Source organism: Periplaneta americana, chromosome 13 (assembly GCF_040183065.1).
Source record: "Periplaneta americana isolate PAMFEO1 chromosome 13, P.americana_PAMFEO1_priV1, whole genome shotgun sequence".
In the NCBI taxonomy this organism is placed as follows: Eukaryota; Metazoa; Arthropoda; class Insecta; order Blattodea; family Blattidae; genus Periplaneta; species Periplaneta americana.
The window spans coordinates 2,595,115-2,609,741 of NC_091129.1; the positions used below are offsets into that span (position 1 = coordinate 2,595,115).

The 14,627-nt window shown below is 35.1% G+C and overlaps 1 protein-coding gene across 2 annotated transcripts in view; it reads right to left on the reverse strand.

Moving 5' to 3' along the window:
- Window positions 1-7,673: 7,673 nt before the first annotated feature.
- LOC138711687 (uncharacterized) overlaps window positions 7,674-14,627 on the reverse strand; it is a 1,209,687-nt gene continuing 1,202,733 nt past the window's right edge. For both annotated transcript variants that reach the window (XM_069842817.1, XM_069842816.1), the window contains one exon: window positions 7,674-8,609. In XM_069842817.1, coding sequence (XP_069698918.1) covers window positions 7,699-8,609 — 911 coding nt within the window. In that variant the 3' untranslated portion in view covers window positions 7,674-7,698. The remainder of the gene's footprint in view (window positions 8,610-14,627) is intronic.

Genomic DNA, 14,627 nt, shown 5'->3' on the forward strand with positions numbered 1-14,627 from the left:
TTCCGCTACTAAGTTAGTTCAAAAATGTTTTATATTATCTGTGTGGACAACAGAATGAAAATAGTACTTTTAAATTGCCATTTACCGTATTTTTTAAAAAGTATTTATGTAGTAATTATACACCTGGTAGCAGCCCTTTAATAGACCTCATTAAAGTACACCTATTCATTAAAGTTCAGGTGTTCCGCCAATCAGAAAGCACTATATGAAAGCGCAAGTATCGATTTCACCAATTGCACAATAAATAACCTACATTTGAAATAAAGTCAGTTCTGTTACTATAATAATTAGAGTTAATTGTAAATAATATTCAAATAAATTCAATTTGTCATCTCGTTTTTCAATGTCTAATTCAATTTCAAGGTTATATCAAGATTAATGTTTCTTTTACTCTCTAGATTATATCAAGGTCGTCGACATCTGTTTCTCGGAAAAAATCAATACTTTCGCGTCTGCGCACATCTCACAATTTACGAGGTAGGCTATTGCACAAGGTCAGTTCCGTTCCTCACTTAGATAACAATAACATGAATACTTATGAATAATTTCAAGTTAGAAATACAGTATGGTCGAGCATAAAAAGTCGTATGAAACTTGCCTATAATTGTAATTAAGACGCTCGTATGAAAATTATGAAACTAGCTTGGGCTCGTTTCATAAACATACTCGCGTCTTAATTACTACCATTATAGGCTCGTTCCTTAATGTACTATTTTGAATCTATATTTTTATAATAAATATTGCTCAATCTTTATGAAATTTCACAGGCATGTAGACACCATGCAAATATCGATTTTGTATCAGTTTGCTTGTGTCCCGAATAATAATTTTTATTATTTTAAAATTGAAAATAAAATTGAATTATAAATTTCGAATGCAATAATTACAAAACTGGAGGACATGCAGAAAAAATTATATTAAGAGTTATTTCTCTAGCTATTCTGCAGCACATATTAAAATTTCATAATCTTAGAATTACATTTGACTATACATACAGAGTGCCCGAAATGGTAAAGAACAACAATTAAAAATAATTATTAAAAATTAGAAAAGAAATTTCTTCTTCTTCTTCTTCTTCTTCTTCTTCTTCACTTCATGGTATGGGCAATTGCCCGTTCCGGCTTCAAAGGTCGCTCCATCTTTTCATCGGTCGTCCCTGATCTCTTCGTCCTTTTGGTTTATAATTTATTGCTTTCTTGGGAAGTCTGTAGTCGTCCATTCTCTCTACATGTAATTTCCAATCTTGTCTGTAATTGTCTATTTTATCAATAAGTGGGTACACTCCTAGTTCCTGCCTAATATCTTCATTTCTAATTCTATCCAATCTCGTGCATCCTTTTACTTTCCGCAAGAATCTCATCTCTGCCGCTTGTATTTTACTAACTTCAGGTTTTGTTGTAACCCAGCTTTCACTTCCATATAAAAGAGTAGGGACTGCCATTACATTGTAGAATTTCATTTTTGTTTCCTTTCTGCTTTTATTCTTCAAGGTTCTATTAATTGTGCCACATACTGTCTGGAATGATTGTAATTTTATTTTTGTATCATTATCCTTTTTGTAACTTACATCACTTCCCAGGTACTTAAAATTTGTTACTTGTTCTACTGCTTTATTATCTATTTCAATCTTAGATCTCACAGTATTTTTGCCTTGAAATGCCATTACTTTTGTTTTTGTATTTGATATGTTAAAGTTATGCTTCTGGCATATTCTATTTATTTCATATACTGCTTTTTGTAGATTTGTTTCAGTATCTTGTATTACAATCATAGCATCGGCAAATACCAGAATATTAATTTTATTCCTCTATCAATTAGAATTCCAGGATCTACTAAAATGTTCCATTGTCGAACAATTTCGTCAGCATAAATATTAAACAGTGTCGGTGATAAACTGCACCCTTGTCTTAAGCCTACATTTGTTTCAATTTCTCGAGTTAAATGTTTTCCAGTATTTACGGTAATTAGAAAAGAAATTTCTTTCAAATATTCAATATTTCAGTACAATGTTAAAGTTACTGTAAAAATTTGTTGAAATCTGTGAAACAGAAAAAAGGTTTGAAATTTACAAGGGGATCCCCTTAAGACGTAAATTATTCTGTGCTGTATATGTTGGATGTTAAAATGTGGTTCCTTAACATTTCAAAACTGTATATTGGTTCTATTTTAAGGAAGGGGGTTTCAGTTACTTTAAAAGGTTCACCTTGTGTTCTTTCGGACTTCCCTGACAAGTAAAAACCGAAACAATTTAGTAGGTGCAATTCTCAACCAGGTCCGAACCTGCGGACTTAATATTGCAATATACAGGGTGGACTGTAAGTCATTCATTTAGCTCAATCTACATAGAGAGTCAGAATACAATTTTAATTTTATTAATTTACCATTGCAGCATATTTTAATCTAAGTGCAATATGAATATGTCCAGAAGAAACTTAATGCTAATATTTCGTACAAGTGCTAATTAAATTTTACTTACTTACTTACTGGCTTTTAAGGAACCCGGAGGGTCATTGCCGCCCTCACATAAGCCCGCCATTGGTCCCTATCCTGAGCAAGATTAATCCAGTCTCTATCATCATATCCCACCTCCCTCAAATCCATTTTAATATTATCCTCCCATATACGTCTCGGCCTCCCTAAAGGTCTTTTTCCCTCCGACCTCCCAACTAACACTCTATATGCATTTCTGGATTTGCCCTTACGTGCTACATGCCCTGCCCATCTCAAACGTCTGGATTTAATGTTCCTAATTATGTCAGGTGAAGAATACAATGCGTGCAGTTCTGTGTTGTGTAACTTTCTCCATTCTCCTGTAACTTCATCCTTCTTAGCCCCAAATATTTTCCTAAGAACCTTATTCTCAAACACCCTTAACCTCTGTTCCTCTCTCAAAGTGACAGTCCAAGTTTCACCGTACAGAACAACCGGTAATATAACTGTTTTATAAATTCTAACTTTCAGATTTTTTGACAGCAGACTGGATGACAAAAGCTTCTCAACCGAATAATAACAGGCATTTCCCATATTTATTCTGTGTTTAATTTCCTCCCGAGCATAATTTATATTTGTTACTGTTGCTCCAAGATATTTCAATTTTTCCATCTCTTCAAAGGATAAGTCTACAATTTTTATAGTTCCATTTCGTACAATATTCTGGTCACAAGACATAATCATATACTTTGTCTTTTCGGGATTTACTTCCAACCCTATCGCTTTACTTGCTTCAAGTAGAATTTTCGTGTTTTCCCTAATCATTTGTGGATTTTCTCCTAACATATTCACGTCAATTAAATGTTATTTATCCACATTTAATAAAATTGACCTCTGTGAGAGGTTTCATACCAATCCGACAATAACTGTTATGCAAGGAGCTTGTTTTTATTCAATAAACTGCTTACAATTTTAAAGTCGAGAAAACAGCATTAAAAATAAACAAACATTCCTGCCATCTCATTCACGCACCGTATGTTTGGCTACATTTGATTGTATGGCTCGATCATTTAAAACAGTTGAAATATAATTATTACGATTACGAAAACAAAACAAAAACGGACTTTCTTAATTTTTCAGAATTATTTCATCATAGTAAATGGGTTACAACACAAAATGGTGAAAAGTATTACACTCTTAACACAAATGTTATTTCTAAATTTAGAACAGGATCTACGACCCGAGTTTCATAGTACTAAGATAGCCTAATGGATTGAGGTTAGACAGTTAGAGTGAAGACAGTTAGCTGAATGATGAAGATTGGTGTTAGAAATGAATCAGGAGTATACTTCGCAGAATTGAAAGGCTCAAAAATGAAAAAAATATTTGAAGAAAAACTGGAACGAATGGACGAACAAAGAATTACTGAAATAGGAACAGATACATCAAAATCAAAATCGGCTTAGGATTTTTTTCCATCTAGCCCAGTGATGTCAAAGCAAGCGCATTTTTCTGACCTTGACGTCGTGCGCGGGCAGCAAGCGCTAAGTATGGAAAGAGGAAGGGTTGTGTATATGAATAAGCAACCTGTTGGATTAGGAAAACAGTGGTGCACAAACTTCAAACGGAACGTGAAATTTTATGTCGTTATTTTTATATGTCTTCTTTCTGTTTGATATTATCTATATTGTCTGTAAAACAAAAGTACTAACACTGATTTCTTAATATTGCAGTTGTGTTTTAAATCTTAATAACATAATAGAGAGTTAAGAAGGAATATTCACTTAAATTCCATAGTAGTATAATATTATACCGTATTAAGTGGATGAAACACATCATTCATAAAGAAAGTGATATTCCAAAGAAAGAGATTGAGTATGACGTGATAAGTTGGAATTTATATTGATGGTATCTTTAGCCTTACAAAAGTAATCAGTAAACTAATCAAAACAATATTACAGTACAAAGCAAAGTTACCTAGGTGCTGTATCTGTTTTAAGTGTAACTAATATTACATAACAAAACTCTTATCGCATTATGCTTTTAAGGTGATATTTGTGAGCAACTTCCTATCATCAGAATATTAAATTATTTTCTCGAAATCTGCTGAAGCTATAGAGCTGATATTTTTACAACACATGGGCACATATCTTTTGCTTATGATGTAACAGTAGTTGCTTTGTTAATTCATTTCCTTACAAACAGTTTCCATGCGAATATTTTCAAAATGCTCAATACACTATCTTCAGTAACACGTATATACGGTATATTAGATTTACGAAAATATTCTGTAAGGCTACTAAATAAATGGGCCTATACCTGAAAATTTCACTTTTCTGAAAGAAAAGTTGAGAAAATATTTATTTTCAATAAAAAATCAAACTTGTGAAAAATGAGCATTAAAATTAAAACTTACATTCTTATAATGCACTTATACTTCTCAGACAAATCTAAAAATTACCATGGATACAGTTTTAATAAGTTCTCTTCCCTTTATCTATTGAATCAGTGCTGGCCATCCCTGAATATAGCTCGACCAAGCGACATATACCACCTCTTCCGTCTGTCTCTTTCCTTTCCGCTGTAAAGCGCTCAGGCTCTCCTGGGCTCTAAAGCGCGCGCTTGCTCCTGTGGGCATCAATTGACATGCCTGATGTAGCCCAACGCTGAAAATAATGTCGAATTAACAGTACCAGAAGCCCTGAAGTGAAGGAGAAATAATATAAAAAAGATCAAGTACTGCAATTACGTAAACGGTCATAGAATACAAAAATGGTCAAGATTAAAACATTCTATAGAACATAATTTTTCGAAGGTCAGGACTTATTTGCATTAATTTAAAAATATCTGCGTGTAATGAAATTAACAAAACATTATCGGTGTGCAATCATTAAGTGCAGAATAATAATAAATTCATCTCAGAAAAATAATAGCTAAATTTTAGTAAACAAATAGCATTTTACAGTAATGTCTACTTTGCAGTATTTTAAATACTAATTCTTGAGTACGAAATATAAAACAAGACCAGTTAAAAATCCTTGTGAAAGAAATATTTCAGATCGATTTGTGTTCAATAAACAAATATTCACTGTCTATAAATATAACTCAAAATGGAGGTCATGTTTTAAGTTTTCGGCTACCATTTTTATTCAGTCTTTTCATTAAGGCTGCATTCAAATCAGTCGGAAAATTCGACCTTTTTTTAAAACGCATGAACAATAATTTATCAACGAATCCTTAATCGCTGCTTGTATATCTTATCATTCACTCTTTGATAGTACCTGGCTTCCTTGCGAGTTGTACCCTTGTTACATTAATGAGGGATGGTAAATGTGTTCACTGAACACGAAGAAGATTCAAGACAACTCTACTTACTGCTCAGTACTGGAATTTAAATATATCCAAAACAAGCTACTGGACACATTTCTACAAACAGACAGTCTATTGTTCCATCACCTCGTAGGTATGTTCTGTTTCTATTAAAAAGCAGAATCTCTCTTTCTCTCCTAATATTTCCCTGGCACTTTTATCTTTGTAAATTATTATCGATGAATTCACTTGTCAGATCCAATGGAAAAAGTAAAACGCGTGTAAATAAGAAAGGTTTAAATTAGTAACAAGTTTTTCCTAGCATAAATTTAATTACGATTAAAATATATTTACAGAAAATAAATAAGGTGTTTTGAAACGTTTGGATCACATTGTTCCTGAAGAGATGTGCAGTCGAACCATCATTGACGATTACTGTTTCACTTTCTTCTCAAGAGATTGCATGAAATACTTCAAAATCATGTGGCAGTGAAACCAAAAACGATCAATGACTGAGTAGCAAAGAAGCGTCGTATCAAATACCTTACTATAATAATACCGGACAGCTGTATACTAGGAGTATTGACGTGAGTGCGAAATATCGCGGACCTGACATCTAGCGCAGAGAGATGGAATTACGTCCACATATACAAATATTAACATAGCGAGATTCGGACTAATGTTTAAAACGTGAGTTACTAATGTGGAATTATGTATGAAACACTTAAGAAATGTTGAATAATATTTAATGTAAAATTATTATCTTATATCAAAGCTGCATATTATGAGAAATATTGCATACTTCATATTACTTTCCGTAATTAATTGTTACATATTTTTTCTTTGGTTTACCGAGACAAAATCAATCAGATATTAGGAATGAATTTACAGTAATGTTTTATATACTCTTTGCTGACAACTGCAAAGATAAAATTGATAGTAATCTGATGCTTGTAATAATTAGTAAAGGCATGTGGACAACAATAAAACTTAATTTCATAAAAACCTTAAAATCCAATACATTTTAACTTCTATTTATTTATTAGGTCTAAATAAAAAAACTAATTTGTATTTTTCTATCCACACAAAGACGAAGGAATTAGGCCTACTAAAAATGTTGTTGACTTACGTTTTATGAACTGTCAGAAATCGAAAGTACGATTTGGAGCAATTTGTAATGCTGCAATTGTCACATTTACACCCTGACATTTTAACACTAGTACTAATTCATAAAACTATTAACAAATTAATTAGCCCAGCAACAATATACATTGCAGTTGATTACAGCTTGTTTCGCGAGTATCTCCATCCCGGCAGGTAGGTAGCAGCACCATCGTCGTTCGCACGTAAAACTGCTAGCTGTCTGGTATTATTATAGTAGGGTATTTGGTCGTATGTTCTCAACAAAAAACAGTTGAACTGCTGGTGAAAGGATTTAGTCACTCATTGTTGTAAAATTAAAAACTTAAAATTGTTAATTTAGGCTGAAAAATTTTACTTTTAGTAGGTGCATGGTAGCCGATAAAATCTTGACCAAAACATTTCTAACATCGCATCACAGTCTTCCTAAATACAAATAACTTTCCACTCGCGCACATCTCAAAGTCTCCCATCCACCGGCGCTCCTCACATCTCTGTGTTCTCCTCGACTTCCTCGTCCTCCTCCTGCACGGTGTAGACTCCAGTCACTTCGCTCTCTGGCACTTCCTCGGGGGCGGCGGGCTCGTCCGGCACTGCTGGCACGGGTGGCACTGGCGGCGGCACCGGTATGGGCGCCGTGATCTCCATGGGGACGCTGGACGGGAGGATATCTCCCCGCCTGATGGTGGCGCTGACCTCGGTCTGGTCTGAGAACATGGAGGTGGGGGTACCGCTGGAGACCAGCGTCTCTTGAGTCATGTTCCTGTGATAGGTCCTCTGCTGCTGAGGCTGCTGGTGTTGGTGTTGGTGTTGCAGGTGTCAGGACGACGTGGAGTAAGGGTCGCCACCGTTTGCATCTTCCAGGAAGTTATTACTGCCTTTTGATGCCTCCTTGTCGTGGTGGAAGGTATGCCTCACGTGATGTTTCAAACGATGGACTATCTCGTCGTGGAGGATGTTAAAGCACATGGCAGTTAGCGCCATACCACTTAAAATATAAAGCGAACAGAACCACACGGTTCCGTTCCCGCTGCCGAAACCGCTGACGGATCGCCCGCTAGAGTTCCTGTGGTGGGAGACCATGCCGCCAGGCACGAGGTCGCCGAACCCTATCGTGCTGAGGCTCATGAAGCAGAAATACGAGCCGTCGAGGAACGTCCAGGCCTCCAGCCTCGTGAGCACGACGGCACCCCCGCAGATGTAGCAGACCATGATGCACAGGCACAGCAGCACAGGGGCCAGGATGCTGCCCGCACTGTGGTACTGCTGCGACAGGCTCTTCCTGTCGTTGTCCAGGTTGTCGGTGCCGTAGTCCGTCTCCCCCAGGACGGACGACGACTGCTGCAGCTTGAGGACCTCCCCGTCGCGGACAGGCGAGTGCAGATTGTTGTGCGTGCTGCTGGCCGAGGTCGTGAAGGCCGTGACGGACGAGGAGGAGCGCACGTAGAAGGGCTCCTGCATCTGCAGCTGCTGCTGCTGCAGCTCGAGCTGCTGGCGCTTCTTCTTCATGCGCCGCTCCTTGTCCTGCATGCGCTTCTCGTCGTAGCAGCAGTAGCCGCAGTTGGAGCAGAAGCAGCAGCACACGGCGCGCGAGAACACCCCCCGCACGCAGCGCGACAGCAGGCTGCCCACGCTGGACAGGTAGATCAGCATCAGCGGGATGCCGAACACGGCGTAGCCCATCGTCACCGCCTTGCCCAGCGCCGTGCGGGGCGCGATGTTGCCGTACCCTGCAACAAAGGTGCCTTTCAGAACTCTGAACTGCCAGGCCAAGACTGAAACTGCAAAGAAATATGCTCACATATTACCTTATGGAATGCAGGCATATGAAGAGTCCACTGCAAGAATGATGGATGTCACTTTCTTGTCGAAAATGAACCAAGACTGTCAATGCATAGCTTAAGACATATAGATTGTACATAGAGAGTTACATGGCATTAACATTGATAGTCATTGTCCAGTAATGATCGGAAAATCACAGTTAAGCTTTCAGCGCTAAGAATTTCAAACTTTCAATTGCTTCTCCTGCAAAATGTATTCCAAATGACATCCATCATTCTTGGAGTGGACTCTTCATATAGAATGTACATACAAGTTATATGACATTAACACTGATAGTCATTGTCCAGTAATGATCGGAAAATCACAGTTAAGCTTTGAGCGCTAAGAATTTCAAACTTTCGATTGCTTCTCCTGCAAAATGTATTCCAAATGACATCCATCATTCTTGCAGTGGACTCTTCATATAGAATGTACATAGAGAGTTATATGGCATTAACACTGATAGTCATTGTCCAGTAATGATCGGAAAATCACAGTTAAGCTTTGAGCGCTAAGCATTTCAAACTTTCAATTGCTTCTCCTGCAAAATGTGTTCCAAATGACATCCATCATTCTTGCAGTGGACTCTTCATATGCAAGTGCATATTTTTGGTGATCTGGTGAGAGTCACGCAAAAGCATTTTGTACATGTTTTGAATGTCCCTAATGATGAAAATTCAAAGTCAATAGTGCACAATATTAGATCCCCTACTTTTTCTAGTGCTTATAAATGATCTTGCCCCCCCAATAAAAGATGTAGGTCATCCCATATTATTTGCAGATGACACAAGTATAGTAATTACAGCCAATAACTCCAACACATTCCAATCTTCAACAGAGGAAATTCTCTTCAAAATATGTGACTGGTTCTCAGTCAATAAATTAGTATTAAATTGTAACAAAACTAACATAATTCAATTTAAATCCTGTGCAAATTCAACGTCGCAAATGTCTAGCGCAATAAGTAACAATAGATCACCATTACAAACAACAACAACCAAATTTCTTGGCTTAAAAATCGATAATGTGTTAAATTGGAAAAATTATATTAAAGCAATTACCTCCAAACTAAATTCAGCTTGTTTTGCTATTAGATCTATGCAAAAGATAGTAAATATCAATACCTTAAAAACAATATACTTTGCATACTTCCACTCGGTAATGAGTTTTGGAATAATATTCTGGGGAAATTCCACAGATAGTAACAATATATTTCTATTACAAAAAAGAGTAATTAGAATAATAGTAGGTGCCAAATCTAGGGAATCATGTAGGACTATTTTCAAAAAACTACAAATAATGCCCATGGCTTGTCAGTATATCTTTTCATTAATAATCTTCCTCGTATGTAATCGTGAAAACTTTGTAACTAATTCAACAGTTCATATCATAAATACTCGTCAAAAAATGACTTTCATACTCCGTCGGCAAGTCTATCGTGCTATCAAAAAGGAGTACGTTATATGGCAGTAAAAATTTTTAATAGCCTCCCTATCTATATAAAAAATGAAACTCAAAACATAAAATTATTTAGGGCCAAATTAAAGAAGCACCTAATTTCTCACGCCTTCTATTCTGTAGGTGAATTCATGACATTCAATAACGCTTCATGAAACTCGTACTAAAACTTTGTGTTGTACTAGTAGACTATATTGTAAATCTCGTCTGTATATATTTCATCTAGACTGTGACTATAAATTAAGACTTTATAATAGTATTGTTTTTTGACTTGTTCCATATTCTAGCTGTAAGCAATGTATGAATACCATGGAATATTAATAAATACAATACTATACAATACAATACAATACAATACAATACAATACACACTTTTGCATATTTCAGACGTAATGCATTTATTTTATTTTTATTTTTTTTTGCATCGTGAAATTTTGAGGTTGCCCGTAGACAAAACATACCAGATGATGATGATGATAATAATAATAATAATAATAATAATAATAATAATAATAATTTATTTATTTATTTAGATTATTAACGTGCAAAACAACAGCACAAGGCCAATTACAGTTTAACACGATACAAAACAGAACAAAACAACAAATGATGATGAGAATGAATGACAGAAAATGGCAGTGAGATGAAGTACAATAATTATAAAATTAGTACAATGAGATAATTGAAATAGTGGAATAGTCTACATTAATCAATTGACCAAATGCAACAAATAAATGGACAAATAATTATTAAAATTAGATCAGTGAGTTAATTAAAAAATGAAGCCTGGAATAATATGAGTAGTATTGTAATGATATGCAATTGACAAGAATAGTATGATACATATCTTAACAAATGGCATTATTAATAATACTGACATAAAAACTCAAAGATATATAGTACACATTAAATGGATCCAAGTTGAATCCATGCAAATTAGCATATTTAATACATCTGCTGACCGGAGAGAGAGATTTAGGATTCCTATTATAAATAGGATAATAATAATAATAATAATAATAATAATAATAATAATAATAATAAATTTGTTTAATGCGTTAAATACAATGTTCAGTTAAAGACAATTAAAGTTTACAACAGTGAAAAATCCTGAAATGTTCAATAATTAAGGTAAATAATAGCAATGGTTTTTAAAAATTTATAAGGAACCCCTGAGAGTGGTAATAGTTAATTCTTTTTAAATAGATGTTGGGGGGAAAGAGATTTCCAAAATGTTGCTAGGGAGCCTGGAATTGTTCCTCTAGTGCTAATGGGTACGCCCACTACCTCTACATCGTCGAGTTCCTATTGTGTATACTATGCAATTGTGTATATAGGATAAACGTGAATTAACCCGCAGATTTTCAGAGCGAATAGCTCATGTTGTATGTACATATTGGTAGAAAGTTCATAGTTTTCTCAGAAAAAAAAATGTTCTCCCCTCCCCAAATGTTTAACTCCCTCTTATTCAGTAACTATAGCGAGTTGGATCGTGATTTTTGTCCATATCGATAGGAAGTCTAATAAAGAATAATTATCCCTCTGGCGCATTTCATGGGCGCTCCTGAAGGAACGAAGAACAATACATTCACTGTCTCTTCTGTTTAGAATCATGCATACTTCTACTCCGAATTATCTGTTATCGCGCTTTCAATTTCTTACAACTCTTCGAAACCGACATCAAGCACTTCTTTCTATCACTCATCATACAACGTCTTTATACTCATCTTCCTATACTGTAGAAATACCTCGCCTCTGGAATTCGTTACCTAATGACGTCAGGGACTGCCGGACTTTATCACAATTCAAAATTAAATTGGAAAATTTTGTCTTAGTTAATGTTTTTAGGTATTGCTAGAAGTATTGATTTGTGTTTTTTTACTCTAGATTAAAATTACAAGTTTATTGTTTATGTTAGTTAATTAGTTAGGATACAATTAATTATGATACTTAATCACTCATTTAAAGTTTGTATGACTGCAACCTGTGTATATTTTTGTGTGGCTTTACTTTGTTTATAGTGTTTTTTTTCTCTCTCTCTTTATTTCTTCTGTAGCTTTACTTTGTATATAGTGTATTTTTTTCTCTGTTTATTTCTATTATTGTATTTGTATTCCTGGTGTTGTGGAAGAGAAGGTCTGATGGCCTTAACTACACCAGAATAAATAAATAAATAAATAAATAAATAAATAAATAAATAAAAAAATAAATAAATAAATAAATAAATAAATAAATAAATAAATAAATAAATAAATAAATAAATAAATAAATAAATAAATAAATAAATAAATAAATAAATAAATATTTCAATAGGTGGACGGTTTTCATGTAAATTTAATTTCAAAACCACCAAATTCAAGCCACTGCACATTGCGAACAAATTGCAAGATCGTAGCGAGAGAGGGAGGCTTGCGTAGAGAGACAGGCCTGAGTTCGTTGACTCTTACATCTTTATTACTAGAAGAAATATTACTGTGTTAGCGGCGATGTTGCCGGACTGTTGAATCTTCTAACTTAATTTTCTAATTAACCGTGCATTATTCACAAAATGTATGATAATATAGGTTTTCTGTTCCTTTAAGTGTAGTCTATCGCCTCTTTGAATCTGCTAAGTTACATATTTTCAGGATTTTATTGTATAAACACATATTAAAACTTCGGAATATGTATTATATATACAGTACCCGGTTAACTAGTTTCAGACTTGTTTTCGGACAGTTGACTAAACAATAATAATCAACTGTAGCCAAATTTCTTTCTTTCCGGAGAAAAAGTAAGCAAGAATGAGAAAAATCGCCAGGCCTGGCAACACTGAAATGTCACCAACATCAAATACTGGATCAGCAGCAGCGAAATTAAGATAACACAAGTTGCTCCTCAGAATTTTCAATTCAAGTGCTTATTTACAGTTGAGAAATCTACGTAAATAGAATGAATTGTATTTTACTTTAGACTTTTAACTGATTAAAAAGGTTGTTCACAAACAGCATAGCCATAGATTTAAACAGTGGATGGTACACGCAAGAGCAAGATACTTCTCAGCCGGGAATCGAATCCATGTTCGCAAGATTTAAAGCCGGATATGCTAAAAATATAGGCATACAGTTAGTCTTACAAAAATAACTAATGCAATATTGTGAAATAAATGATTTCTCGTTTTTGAAGAGAGCAGTAATATACATAATATAATCCCTGTTGGAGGTTACAGCCTACCAGACTATTAATTCGTCGAAGTGCGGACATCGGGCTGTAAGCCACAGCGGCTGTAGGGACCTTCTGAATTTAAACAAATTCAGTCAACGCTGGTGATGAAGTGGAGACCCGTGCAGTATGAAGACAATAGAGCCACTTGTGATGACATCTATTATGATAGTGGCTGAGGTCCGGGCAAGTCGAGTCATCTGCAGCGACGCCCATATCGATCCCTGCAGAAAGTGAACGTCAAACGAAGCTACAAAAACAGTACCGAGTCCGAAGTTGCAGAGGAAAGTAGATACCGTCACTATACGTAATACAACAAGACTCCAATTCTGTGAATGGTTATAGGCGTACCATGGCGTAGTAAACAATGCTGATGCTAGTTCAGTCCAGGCGCTGGGATAGACCACATTACAGACGGTAAGAGATGTCTGTCAAGCGAAAGTCTTTAAACGTGCTACAAAAACTGTCAGTTATTCGTCGAATTGAAAATGGCGAAAACTTATAATTATAACATTAATCTTCCCACGCTGGGCTAAAATTTTCACTGAAACTCTAAAGACACGATGGAATAAATTACTTACACATGAAGTCCAAAGGGCGACTTCTGAATAAAGAAACTTTATGTAAAACCCATCTGTCATGCTGCAGACACGAGTCTTATCAGAGCCGTTTGTAAAATAGTTCTTACTGGGTGGGTAGACAGACAGACAGACAGATAGATAGATAGATAGATACATAGATAGATACATAGATTACATAGATTAGGTAGATAAATTAGATAGATAGATAGATAGATAGATAGATAGATAGACAGTAGATAGATAGATAGATAGATAGATAGATAGATAGATAGACAGATAGATAGATAGATAGACAGATAGATTAGATAGATATATTAGATAGATAGATAGATATATAGATAGATAGATAGATATGGATAGATAGACAGACAGACAGACAGATAGATAGACAGACAGACAGATAGATAGATAGATTACATAGATAGATTAGGTAGATAGATAGATAGATAGATAGATAGATAGATAGATAGATAGACAGACAGACAGACATATAGATAGATAGATAAATAGATAGATAGATAGATAGATAGATAGATAGATAGATATAGACAGACACAGACAGACAGACAGATAGGTAGATTTTTTATTTTATTTTAGTTGGTTATTTAACGACGCTGTATCAACTACTAGGTTATTTAGCGTCGATGAGATTGGTGATAGCGAGATGATATTTGGCGAGATGAGGCC